A 13409-nucleotide genomic window follows, 5' to 3' on the forward strand; every position below is an offset into this window, starting at 1 on the left:
TATATATATATATAAGAAGATATATGGAGGGAGGATAGAGGTGGTAACAGAGCCGCGCAGACAGATTCCGCCTGATGGCGCCATCTGGGAGCGACAGCGCGAAACCTGCGAATACTAACCCGCTTGTCCCTCTTCTTCGTGATGCGTTCCGCGGCGTAAACTCTATCGCCCAGTTCCATGGCTGTCGTGTGAATCTTTTAATCTCGATATTCCGCACGAGCGTGAAGATGTCCTCTGATCAGTCTATGGATACGTCGTGTCGCGCGTGATATCCTACGAAACACCATATGTAGCGGTACACACTGGCACTGGAGATCGATCACGCACACACACACATTCCCCGGAAGTCGAGAAAGAGAGAGAGAGAGAGAGAGAGAGAGAGATCACAGTATATATCGCGAAATGATCGGTCTGCTCCGACCGATCGTATCTTTCGAACACAAGATACAGATACCGGCATGCGCCGCGAGTGGAGACGCGAAACACGTGCGCGATTAACCACGTGGTACGATCGTATCTAGGGTCATATCTCGAGTCGGCGATCGTGTCATCCTCGCGTCGCGCATCGTCGTTGTCAGATTCGTGTGCGATTGCGACGCGTCCGTGTTGTCTACGCGAGAACGTAGTAGTATCGCCCAATGTTCGCGATCATCAGTTTCGAAGAGGCAAATTTTCAGAAGAGATATGCTATTTCAGCGACAGAAGGGGAGATAGAGACGAAGAAGGGACGAAGGAGGTAACGGCGAGGCGCGGATGTTTTTCGAAAGGCCAGTAGCCGCATCGAGCACGGTGAGTGAAGTCGGACGCGTTCCGTGTCAAGAGAGAGAAAGAGAGAGAGAGAGAGAGAGAGAGAGAGCGAAAGCGAGAAAAGAATCCAACGGATGGCGTTCGCAAACGCGTTGCCGACGCGCAAGGCGTCTTTTCTCAATCGCGCAGTCGGTTTTTCATTCGTCGTAAGCGAACGCGCGTGTTTCGATAACTACCGGCGTGATGACGGCACGGCACGGCACACACACACACACACACGTTTTCCGTGGTTGTTGGTGCTGTTGCCTGCTGCCGTCGCTGCTGTCGTCCGTAGTCGCCGCGCCGTTCGGGTTCGGGCGAGATCGGCCCGCTCGCCGCGTGACGTCAGCGATTCCCCCTCACGTCGTAAACACCAAACATGGCCGTCGTACGGATATACGCTGGTCGAGTGCGTCCCAAATTCAAGGCGTAAAACTGCCGCAATACGGACTGTCGCGGGTCGCGGTTATGCGCAGGTAAAGCGCGACAACGCTCGCGGGCCCTGCGACGCACGCACGGTGACCCCGGATGGCGAATATTCGTAAACCGGAGCGATCGACTCGCGGCGTCTAACGCACTCTACGGATCGAGGCCGACTAGAGCCGAGGTCTGCCGAACTCCCCTCGCAAGCCTAGTGGATTCGCCCAAGCCGCTCGAGGTTAGGGGAAGGAGAGGGGGTAGAGAGGCAGAGAAAGAGCGCAGCAGGGGAAGGGAGAGGCTCTCAACGGTACGTGCGGCGTGAGCCGCATGAAAGAGAAAGAGAGAGAGAGAGAGAGAGGGAGGGAGGGAGAGAACGGGAGAGCGCGATTGAATTGACCGAAGACGAGGATACAAGGGGAGACAAGGGGGAGAGGAAGAGTAAGCGCAATGGAGGTAGAAAAGAGAGACGGCGCGACTAGGAGCGCCGTCCTCGGAACAAGAAAGCCGTCTGCCTGGCCTGCTTGTTTGCCTGCCTGCCCTGTTTGCTTGCCCGTTAGCCTGCCGCCTGCCTGCCTGCCTGCCAGCCAGCCAGCCAGCCAACCAGCCAGCCACCCCAACTTCCCTTCTAGGTACGTGTATGCATGCGTTTGTGTACGAAGGCAGTCGATGATGCGACGTTGCCAAATCTGTTTCGTCGATAGCACCGCACCGCAAATGTCACTGGTGTACCACCGCGACGATGCTCGCGAATCCGTACGCGGCGGCGACAGCGACGCCAGCAGTTTCGGACGCGATTTTCCGACCTCCGACTCCGCGAGTCGAAATCGATCGACGACGACGACGACAACGATGACGCTCGCTCTCTCTTTCTACCGGAGCGCAACGCGCGCGCGTCCACTCCTCTCTTCGGGCGGCCTCACCGCGCCGTACCAGTCGTACGCGTATTCGCGCCTACGACATCCGGCAACGTTGCATCCTCCTGCGACGTTCTGTCACACACTGTACTCGAATCGCATACACACGCACATATACCAAGCGCGCAGCAGCGGTTCGTATATACATATATATATGTGTGTACAATACACACACACACACACACACATACATACATATATATATAGTGGGCGCTACATCCTACCTGCGACAGTGGAGCTGTACACTACTCTTAAAAACGAGCGAAAGCAAGTGTAGTCGCGGATACGCCGGGAAAAAGACGGGGAAGCGCGTACACCGGACACACATATACACACGAGAGAGCACACTCACTAGTACGAACACTTCTCTCCCTGTCTCGTGAAAACGCGTGCTACCTCAACGGATCCCAAAACGAGAGTGTTCTCTCCTGCGCCGACGAGCGCACAGGGAGAGCGCGCGCGAGGAGGACGGAGAGGGTGTTAGCGTGCGAGTGCGAGCGAGAAGCTGCGAAGCGACGACGGGGGGAACCGTCTTCTCCGTCCTCGGTGCAAATAGCGGGATAAAAAACTTGCGATGAGGACGCCCGATTGGTGGAGCCCTTGGGGCGCCAGCGTTGGTCTCGAACCACGTTCGTCGGGATGTCCAATCGGCGCCTGGCACAGCCCACGTCGCGTTCCCCTTGACGCGTCGAGAAGGCGGGCATTACCGGCGAACCCATCGGCCACGCTCGGGCTCTCCAACTCTCCTCCCCACTCTCCCCCGAATCCTCGCGCTCTGTGTAAAGTCTTCGTGTTTCTCTCTCTTTCTCTCGGCGAGAGAATCTCCCCCTCTTCTCTTTGTACCGAAAGAGAGAGAAAGAGAGAGAGAAAATGTGTTCCCCTCCCTTCGCGCTCTCTTCACCCTAGCGCAGAAAACCCGAATAGCGGAGCGCGCTACCGTGGCTCTCTCTTCTCGTCGCCGAACGACCGTGTAAAGCCGTACGATGCGAAGGGCGGGCACATAGACGAGGGACGCGGGCGGGCGGCGTGCGGGGACGTTGTATATACAGAGTCCGCGTTTATGTGTAAGCGTGCGTCTATGTAAGAGCGCGTGCGCGCGCGCGCGCTCATATACGCACACATGGCCGCGTCCTCCTTCCCCGTGCGCGGCCCCACGTCGGTGGCCGCCGACCACCGTCGGTATTGAAATATCCTGGCCCTGGAGAGCCAAGTAGCTGTGCGGCGATGCCGCTTCTTCCTATAACCATTACCGCGCGCGTGATTCTCTTCCCTCGCGCTCGCTCTACTCATTGTCATCTCTCTTTCTCTTTCTCTCCCTTCTTCTCTTTTCTTTTCTCGTTCTCTTTGTGTTCATACTTTGTGGCCTCTCGCGCTGTCCTCTTCCCCCCTCTATATTCGCGTGTCATCTTTCCGTCGCTCCCTCATCCTCGCGCGAGCTTCACAAGCGCGACTCCGTACCCTCTTTCAGAAGTCCGTGCGATTCTCTCTTGCCTTCTGTTTCTCCCCTTCGTCCGCTCTTTCTCCCCCTCCGTCCCAGTACCGGAGGCTCGCCTCCCTTCGGAGCGCAATCAATCGCCGTGCACGAAATGCTGCGCAACCCCATCAGCGATGCGTAAGTTGGAAAATGCGGGCACGCGCGCGCGAGAAACGCGCGTTATAGGCAATTTCGGACCGTCACACGGCGGCATCGAATTGCGCAACTCTAGGATACACTCTCGGAGTAGTAGCTCGCATAGATGGCGCGTATCGTGGGTACGCGCGATCGTCCCCTTTCCCTTCCTTCATCCTGACCGGGCCGGTCCTCTTTGTTCTTTCTCGACGGTTGACACCCGCTGCCGCCGTCGTCGTACTAGTCGCGGTATCAATCGTGGTCTCTTAATAGGAAGCAGCCTCGTGTTTTTTCCTTCATCTCTTGTATCTGTCGCGATGTTGCATGTGGTGCAATTATAGAGGGATAAAGAGTAGATGAAGTTTTATACGGATAGCGCAGTCTCTCATTTAAAATATATCAGATTATGATTGCGATATATCGGAACTTAATTTTGATTCTTTTGTATGAATTATGAATCATCAATTACAATTAAACCTCTTTGATTTTGCTATTTCCTAGAAACATATTGTGTATAAAATATACAAGTATCTTGTAAATTATATTATTTTTTAATAGAAATACAAAAAGTATATATATACATATATAATAATCATATATTTATAGTAGAAATGTTGTTTGGCTATTGCAAAATAGTCATAGTTGAAATATTCTGTATTGTTCCTGAAAATTCACACAATATTCTACACTTTGAATCTAAGCCCCGATAAACATGGGTCTTTGGAAATTTGTCGTTTAGGTATTATCAAGCCATTGTCGACTCAATATGAATGTAACTTATAATTACATAAGAAATTGTAAGAAGTGTTCAAAATAATCTCCATCGCTAAGCACACAGGCATTAATCTTATACGTTAATTACATTGCATGTATATTGATTATGTACTTGTGATTCTTCAGCATTTTTAGCTAATCTGGAATATATTGATTTCAAAAAAATTCTACAGAAGATCGGAGAAATTTAAATCAGATGATCAAAGTGGCCATGCAATATTCATACAACAATAGGCCGATTTTCTAACTTTTAACGATCAACGATATCGATGTCGTCACGTATCATTGCGCGCGTATTTTGTCAATTTTGTGTGCAATGATAGATAACAATAACAACATCGTCGTTCGAAGTTCGAGAGAAATGGTCTACAGAATCTATTAATCCTTCACGAAAACCGTGAAGATATTTTAAGGTCGCAAAATAAATGCGGCGGTACCGTCCGTACGATAGATAACAATAACGACATCGTCGTTCGAAGTTCGAGAAATGGCCTACAGAATCTATTAATCCTTCACGAAAACCGTGAAGATATTTTAAGGTCGCAAAATAAATGCGGCGGTACCGTCCGTACCGGTACCATCAACCAGATCTGTATTATTTTTTCGAATGAATGGAAGTTTCTAAAATTAGAAAACACAAAGAGTTTCGATAAAAGTTCCTAGAAATTCGTAAAAGTCTTGTCTACTTATTTGTGAAAAACACAGATCTAACAATGCATGTGTCCAAAAATGCAAATCCAAGGATTCCTATCCAAATTTACTAACGGAAATTTAATTCACTTCGGTATTATTGCGGATTCTCATCTTGTGCATATTCTTATCTGATACAAGATACTTTTCTATATACCTAAATACTCTGAAAATGAAATCGGCTATAATCTTAAATTTTAGAAACAAAAAATTTACGACTCTATATCCAGACTTTTTTTTTCTCGGACTCGAGATATGAAATATGCTGATAATTTGTGACGGTATTTTAGAAATATCGTTTTTATAGCGTGTTAATTTATTTAACTCTCTTAATTCACCGCAATGCAAGAATTAAATCGGCTCGTAATTGTTTATATTAACTTGACAAGCGCAAAATTTGCGTGTTACTTGACAAATTCATATTCTTAAGCATGTTTTTCAAATATTCGATCTACAGTTAATCGATGCATTGTATTTAAAATAACCATAAAGGAATCTCTTTCTCTCTCTCTCTTTCTCTTTCTTTCTCTTTTAAAGCCACGACACGTGAAAAAGTTTTAATCATAACTGTAAGGCCGTAAGCAAATCGATCCATCACAGTCAAATATTTTTACTACCTTATGCGAATGGTTGACTATGATTAGTCGATTTACTTATAGCCTTATGGTTACGACTAAAACATTTTTACATGTCAAGATCATTAGGAAGAAACTAAAGAAATAAAGCAGTTTGTACGATAACAACAGCAGTAACTTGATGCGATTGTGTATTATATAACATAAATTTTTAAGTTATTCCAAATACATTTAAATTAATCAATTTACCGTCATTAACACGAGCGGCATTTTTTCAGTAAGGCAATAACAAGTGGAAAATTATTGTAGTTATGATACAATCGTAAACATGAGCGACTTGGCTAATGGCTCTTTTACAATAATGTCTTGCCGATCAAAAATTATTTGTTAATTTTACAAATTAACAAATGTAAAATGTGTGTCATATATATCACGATATACTTGCTTCTTTGATATAAGACTTTTCCCTGCACTAGAATCTTCGAAATCTTTTCCGAATCTCTTCCGAAATCTTTTCGGAAGTAATAAATACATAACGAAAGATATGGATTAGGCTGCTATATCGCTTTTTACTGTGAGAGACGCGACATGCGTTGTGCAAGAGCCACAATAATAACTAATCCTAATTCATTTAGTTACATCTCTAATAAGTTGCTTTTATAGCGCACAGCTGTTGTCGGATCGCAATCTGATAAAAAAACCCAATTTTTGTTTTGCACTCACCACATGTTTCTTTCTTCCTAACCTCCATATTCCGACCCTTTTTATATTAAGTGCGGAAGGTGCGAAAGAATGCAGCATTAAAACGAACTCAGATGCGATACTGAAAATTTAAAGCGAAAATATGATTCATTTTTATATGAATCTATATCGTTTAAAAATCACGTAACATAAACGCACTGTAAACGTTTTGCGTTCGTGCCTGGGAGCGAGAGAGGCCCTCACACGTTTCCGCCGCAAGCGGTGTCGATGGCGCGCGCGTTGCTATGCCTGGGATGAAGAATGCAGTTCGTCGCCAAAAGTGGCTATTTAATATCTCGGGAACGGCATGAGATATCGGGATGAGACTTTCTCCAGACGATTCCTTACCATTTGTCATGCTCATTTATTTAAACGCGGATCCAATCCCGTCGCTAGTTTCCACGTGAAGGACGTCTCGAGGTTTGCGCCTCGAGACGAGGCGCATGCGCATTACGAAGAATCTGACAGTTTTTTTTTCGAATTTTTGCTGAACAACACATAGTTGACAAAGTGCAGTGATTATGATATGTATAATCCGCGATATTTTGTTAAGATATAATTAATTTTTGAAGATCGTCGCGCATTCACGCAGAGCGAATGATGAAATAGTGTCAAAAAAATAGGTTTAAAGGCAATTACAAGATAATATATTATATACTCTCGTATAAAAGTTTTTCATATTTATAATAAAGGAAAAGAAAGCATATAGTGCTTATAAAATCGTTACAAATTCTAATTTGAGACGCGTTTAAATTTCAAAAATATTGAAATAATATATTCTATTCCTCTCGTTTAAATCTTTTATAAAGAGCTTTCCCTTTGCTCTCTCTCTCTCTCTCTCTCTCTCTCTCTCTCTCTCTCTCTCTCTCTCTCTCAGATTTTTTTCTTTCTAAATCTGCTTGTATATGAAAGATGGAAGGTGATTTGCGATCGGCAAATAAATGTTCCGAAGTATTATATCCAGTTGAAATGCTACATTGTTTTAGTTTATACTGATGTAATTTAATACGTACTAAATACTATCCAATCACAGCCGTTCCATTCTTTAAAAAAATGACTATGATTGGCCAATGTAGTACTTAGTATATACAAACTAGACCATTTAGAATCTTTCACGACTATTAATTCATTTTGATTTTAATATTTAATGAGAGTCAAATAATGATTTTTGTACCAAAATGAGTTTTTAAGAAAGTTATTTTTTCTATGTCGGCCAATCCATCGGCATAACGAAGGACACATGCGATAACTTGCTCGCCGGACTGTACCAGTACCAGCTACACGAGCTGCTCGAAGAGAAATAAACGAAACTCGCCGACAGTTATACCTTCAACCGCTTCAACCTATGCTTTTCCAACGAATTATCGATTTATCGTCAGATTCTTCTCGCTCTTATGCGAACTCGTGCTTTCACGTCGCGTCGATCGATGTGCGTGTATCGGATCGTCCTACGCAGTCGCAAAACTTTCATCATACAAAATCACGCAATTCTTACACATGACAATGTGAACATGAAAACTATACCTACATCTGCGAGAAAAATAATCGATCGATTAGGATAGAACGCGATAAATTAAAAGATAAAATTTTACACACAGAGAGATTTTGATTTCCGTTCAGTCAAATATTACACACCCGGAAAATTATATAAATTAATTCGATTAATTCTTTCGTTATGAAGATTCATTATAGTGCTTCTCATCGTACGTTTATTATATACGAAAAGCTGTAATAGAGCATGCTGATAATTTATGTTCTGCATGCAGAATATTCTATACAACAGTGGTGTTTTTCACTCGAATCTATTCTTTTGAAAAAGTTAAAAAATAATCTATATAGCTCAGACAAAAGAAATTCAAATGAATTGTGTGACCAATCAATTCAAAACAGCTTTAAATACGAGCAGCTCGTATATAGTTTGGACAAAATCTATAACCGGAAGGAAATATTCGGGCGAAAATAGTACAATTATTGAAAACAGAAAGAACTATTGTTTGTTCTCTTTGCACACATGTTTGAATATATACCTATGTCTAATTTGCAACTTCACACACTCGAGCAAGGAATTCAAACTTCTTGATCATCCGAAATAATTATTAATTCTGTTCCTGCAGCCATATTTAATTATGATGTCAGAGATTAGAAATAATGTCATTTTTTTTCCAAAAGCTGATTTCTTGCTTCTGCGATAAGAAAACAAAAGCCTTGATTCGTTAAATAAGATCCGACCCATAAGATTTTGCTTTGATATTTGTCAGATCGCTTGATAGCAAATGGGCGCTATTTTTCATAATGTTATGAATGTTTAATTAATGATTAATTTTTCGTACGAAGAGATTATACGGAAGGAGAGATGGAAATAGTGAGAAAGCGCATTCTTCAGAAAAAAATATATTACGTACATACATTCGCTTGGATAACGAATGAATATGTTGTTCATCGATCCGAGAATAGATAAATAATCTCTCTGTGATTCATTTATATTTCCTAAATCGGAAATTTATGCTCAGAAATTATGAATTATTTAAAAGAATAATAAGATGCAGTTTCCACTATTATAGATTCATGAAAATGCGCGATTATTCATCGACTGTGGATACAGTGCATTGAAAATATAAGTGTAGATACAAACGACAAAGAGAAAGAAAGATGTAACGCGTGATTTACTATCATCTCTGCGCCGAGTACTAAATTGCAAAGATCATTGATGTTCGATGATAATTATCATATCGTGACGAGACGACCGAGGGAGAATACCGAGGACCGATGCGCTATCACGCTTCACAGAGAGAGGTCCCTGATATTTTCCTATCCGCGAATCTCTCTGGATACGGTAACGTGGGCATTAGCATGCGACTCCGGTTTATCGTACCCCTCTTACCCTCGGGGGTCGTATCGGCACTCCGAGAAGCCGCATGCACTGCAAAAGCGAGTACTTCTCTGCGTTTCTCTCTGCTCTCTTTCCTCTTTCCCGCCGCGTCTTTCCTCCTCTATCTTTGTTCCGACACTTTATCTCGCTCCTTCGAACGAGCGAGTTTGTTCCTTGAGTGAAGCAAGGACTGAGTCTGGTGCGCGAGAAATCGCACAAGATCCTAATGAAAGAGAATGATCGGCAATAAACAAAGCGTTTCGAAAAGTGTACAAAACAAGATGAATGAGTGAATAAACAACGAATGCGTATGTTCATTATTGAATTTTGAAAGATGTGTTGTGTAATGATTGCGAATGGAATTTATATTAACGTTTAATTCGCTCATGAGATGGTACATTAAAAAAAAATGTGTGCACAGTATTGATAAGAATACAATCCAATAGAGCGAATATTGAATACAACGCGAAAATAAATGAACAAACACAGACTTCTATATATTATACTTAAACTGCTAACACGGCTATATCTCATATTGTGACATGTGAAACAAGAGCAGCCATTTACAATTGGGCAAATTGGAAGTAGTATATAATATGTAAGTAAGTGTAAGAATGTAAGTATGTATTAACCCAACCTATATATATATATATATATATTCTGCCCAATTATAAATGGCTGTCCTGGTTTCATCTGTCGTAGGTGTCGCTGTTAGCAAACGATGAACGCAAATGTGAAAATTCGCATTCGCCGTTTGTTCACTCAGTATATGCCCATTTACTTTTACGTGTTAAATCTGTGTTATTTTTGAAGAAAATTCGAAGATTTATGTCTTCCAATAACGAATAGAGACACAGCTAATACATGAACGATACTCAAAATTAATATCCAAAAGTGGGGTTGTCTAGAAAATTACACATTAAAAAGCCGTAGCATAAAAAATATAAAAAACATAAGAATAGAAGAAGAATATGAGCGAATCAATCAAATTCGTGATTCTGTGATTCGTCGATTCGCTTAGATTCTACTGCTTATATGCTACGGCTTTTCTACTCATCCTATATTTTTCGAAATTGTAACATTCTAAGTTTGCAAAATCATTAATTTTATCTCACGCGTTAATTGTAAAGAAGTGTGTAAAACACTATTTTATGTCGCATCGTATCATGAAACATAAAATAGCATCATGCTATTTTATGTAGTACCATAATAAAGTATTTTATGTAGTAGGTATCATAAAAAGCTAATCACGACATATTTTTTTTTTTTCTGGAGCCAGGACCTTTTACCAAGAGTTCTATAAACTATACAGTTTTCGGCACAGACGTCACACCTATGCAAATTTGAGATTATCGAAGTAGAATAATTGAAATAAGAATTTACAGACTTGTATGTCCTTTCCTTTTCGCGAAAAACAATTTAAGTCCATTTTTTAGGGAATAAAGCATTAAAATACATGCAAGAATTTAAAGAAAAAAATATGCTGCGTGAAAAATACATATCTTAAGAGCAATTAAAAAAAAACAAGAATTTTTTCTGTTTGATTTAATTAGATCCGATACTTACACAAATCTTCATTATGGAATGTAATTCAAACCGAAAGAAAGTTAAAATCGCGATTTCTCCTCTTATTACATATACGACGTAAAGATAAAATCTCGAGAGACACGGTTTCAGCTTCGTGTATCCTTCTTCCGGTTACCACATCGATTCATTGACGGATGCGTGCAACGCGTAACGAAGCTCGACACGCCGCGTCGCTTTTTATGCGATGCACAATGTTGGCGCACATGCGACATGTATACACACACGCACGTTCTTGCTAACACACGCATGTTCTTGCTAACACACGCATGTTCTTGCTAACACACATACACATATACCACACGCATACGCGTACGCGCGTGTCTGTTTATAATACGGTCGCGACTCGACGTCGTCACGTTATCGGGCCTGTGTTATCGCGCGGACTCGCCTCGCGGCTCGTTTAAGTACGTTCTGCTGCAATGAACGTGATGACTTTCGTACAGTCCGCTCGGAATACTAAAAGAGGAGAATCCTGAGGAATTTGGGCGAGTGAATCTTCCGATTCACGGAATCGTAAATCGATTACATTCACATCAGAAAGAAATACCCTTTTTAATTAAAGCAATGAATAAATATGTTTTTTAAGCTAAAAAGTGAACATGTGATGTCTAAAACAAATCTTGGATGTCTAATATAATTTCTCTGGTTTATTAAAAATCTGAATTGTTTATTATAATTTATATAATATATTATGTAACATATTATAAGAGATAAGAGAGAGCTTGATAAAGGAAAGAGAATCGATAAAAAAAGATAGGGGGAAGTTAAATGGCCTGGAATGGCGCTACGAGGGGAATGACCGGGATATTTTTGAGATACTCGGTCCTTTTTTTTTCTTAATAAAAAACATCCGTTTTAACAAACACTAATAATAATAAAATTATTTTTCAAACTTCACATCCGTCAATCAATACGGACACATGTCTCGATATTAATAACATTAAATTCACTAATAATCTTCGTCATGTGATTTAGATATTTAAATGCAAGATAAATATCTTCTAATTAACAAATGATATAATACGAAAGAATAATTAACAAATTATTCTGATGAATTCTTCAAATTCGATTGTTTTTCTTGAGAATTTCTGCTGGAATTTCCGTCTTATTTTATTTTATAGTGCAAAAGTAATTTCGGCCTTTAGCAAGAGACGACAAGCTGTGATGTGTTTTTTTGACAAGTCAGCCCGACCATTTGGTTGGCTTAGGTAAATCGCTTTCGGCCCTTCCTCAGAGTTCTTATTTGTTACGAGACCGTTTTGTAATGAAGTAATTCAGTTTTCCTTTCTTATACCTTCCTCTGAAGACTTTTCTTTTGACCTCCAGGTCACTTTTTTTTCTTTATTTTTGAAACATCGCTGCAAAAGATCATGAAATTCTGTCTGTAGCCATTCTATCTCTCTGTTTTTTCCGTGTTACTAATTCTCATGCTTCTTTTTTTGCCCGGACAATGGAAATTGTTTGACAAATCGAATATCTTAAATAAGGGACTTGTGATTGAAAATGTCTAGTAATGATAAATAGTATTCTAAATTACATTTTATAAAATATTACCTTACTATCTGTATAGAAACGATATACTATACTGAATCTAGTGTATATTACAATTCAAATTTATTGTAATCTTCGTAGTTTAACGAATATCTAGCTTACTCCGGATATTTAAATAATATTCGGCGATATTTTTAGTGATAGCGAATCGCGAATAGTATCTTAAGTCGTTATCGAATGTTTTTCAAGCTTAGAAAGTCGATGGTTCTTGATAAACGTCGAAATTTGTCACGTGTAAGAGTTCAAAAAACGGATTCCGAGTATTCGCTGTAACTCGGCTTCCGCTCGAGCGATCGTGATGGGATTTAAACGGTAGAGCCGCGAAATAGTATGGAATCGTATGCAAAAAGAGTGAAATCTCTATCTCATTCCGAAGCCGAGATATAAATTGGCCGTTTTTCGTCTGCGCGTGGAGGATCGAAATCGCGCACCACGCCGCGCATGTTGCCTGCCTCTCTCAAGCGAGTGGAACTTTCCACGACGCGAGATCCGACGACCTCGGCCTCGCTATCGATATCTCGAGGTGAGATCGTCGGTTTTCGATTCTTCCTCCCGGGTCTACACACGTCGAAATTTGACGATTTTCCTTCTTATCAGATCTCTCCGCTTTCAAAGCACGCGTCTCAAAGCGCAACAACTGTCAGTCCCACGTTACCAGATTTTGTCTCAAGATCAACGATGATCGCCGATGCAAAAGTACAAAATTTCATTAAACGCACAGTGATATTTTGATAAACGTTATTTTACGAGAGCTTCGTGTGAGCAAAAACCAATTTATTCGTCGCGAAATGGTCGAAAACACGCCATATGTACATTTAATCAAATATTTAAATATTATTATCGAATATCTAAATTATATTTATTATTATATATTTCCCTGTGTTATTATACAT

At 41.4% G+C, this 13409-nt stretch overlaps 1 protein-coding gene across 6 annotated transcripts in view; it reads right to left on the reverse strand.

Moving 5' to 3' along the window:
- LOC115237592 (polycomb group protein Pc) overlaps positions 1–2566 on the reverse strand; it is a 14075-nt gene extending 11509 nt beyond the window's left edge. The window contains exons 1-2 of one of the 6 annotated variants that reach the window (XM_029810742.1): positions 2473–2566; positions 120–273 (exon numbers count right to left, since the gene is read on the reverse strand). In XM_029810742.1, the coding sequence (XP_029666602.1) occupies positions 120–179 (60 nt within the window). In that variant the 5' untranslated portion in view covers positions 180–273; positions 2473–2566. Of the gene's footprint in view, positions 1–119; positions 274–983; positions 2054–2126; positions 2294–2344 lie in introns of those variants that run through there. The other 5 variants (XM_029810741.1, XM_029810745.1, XM_029810746.1 and 2 more) reach the window with 5 other exon arrangements.
- Between the last annotated feature and the right edge of the window lie 10843 nt (positions 2567–13409).

The sequence above is a fragment of the Formica exsecta genome, unplaced genomic scaffold (genome assembly GCF_003651465.1).
Source record: "Formica exsecta isolate Colony F162 unplaced genomic scaffold, ASM365146v1 scaffold30, whole genome shotgun sequence".
NCBI lineage: Eukaryota > Metazoa > Arthropoda > Insecta > Hymenoptera > Formicidae > Formica > Formica exsecta.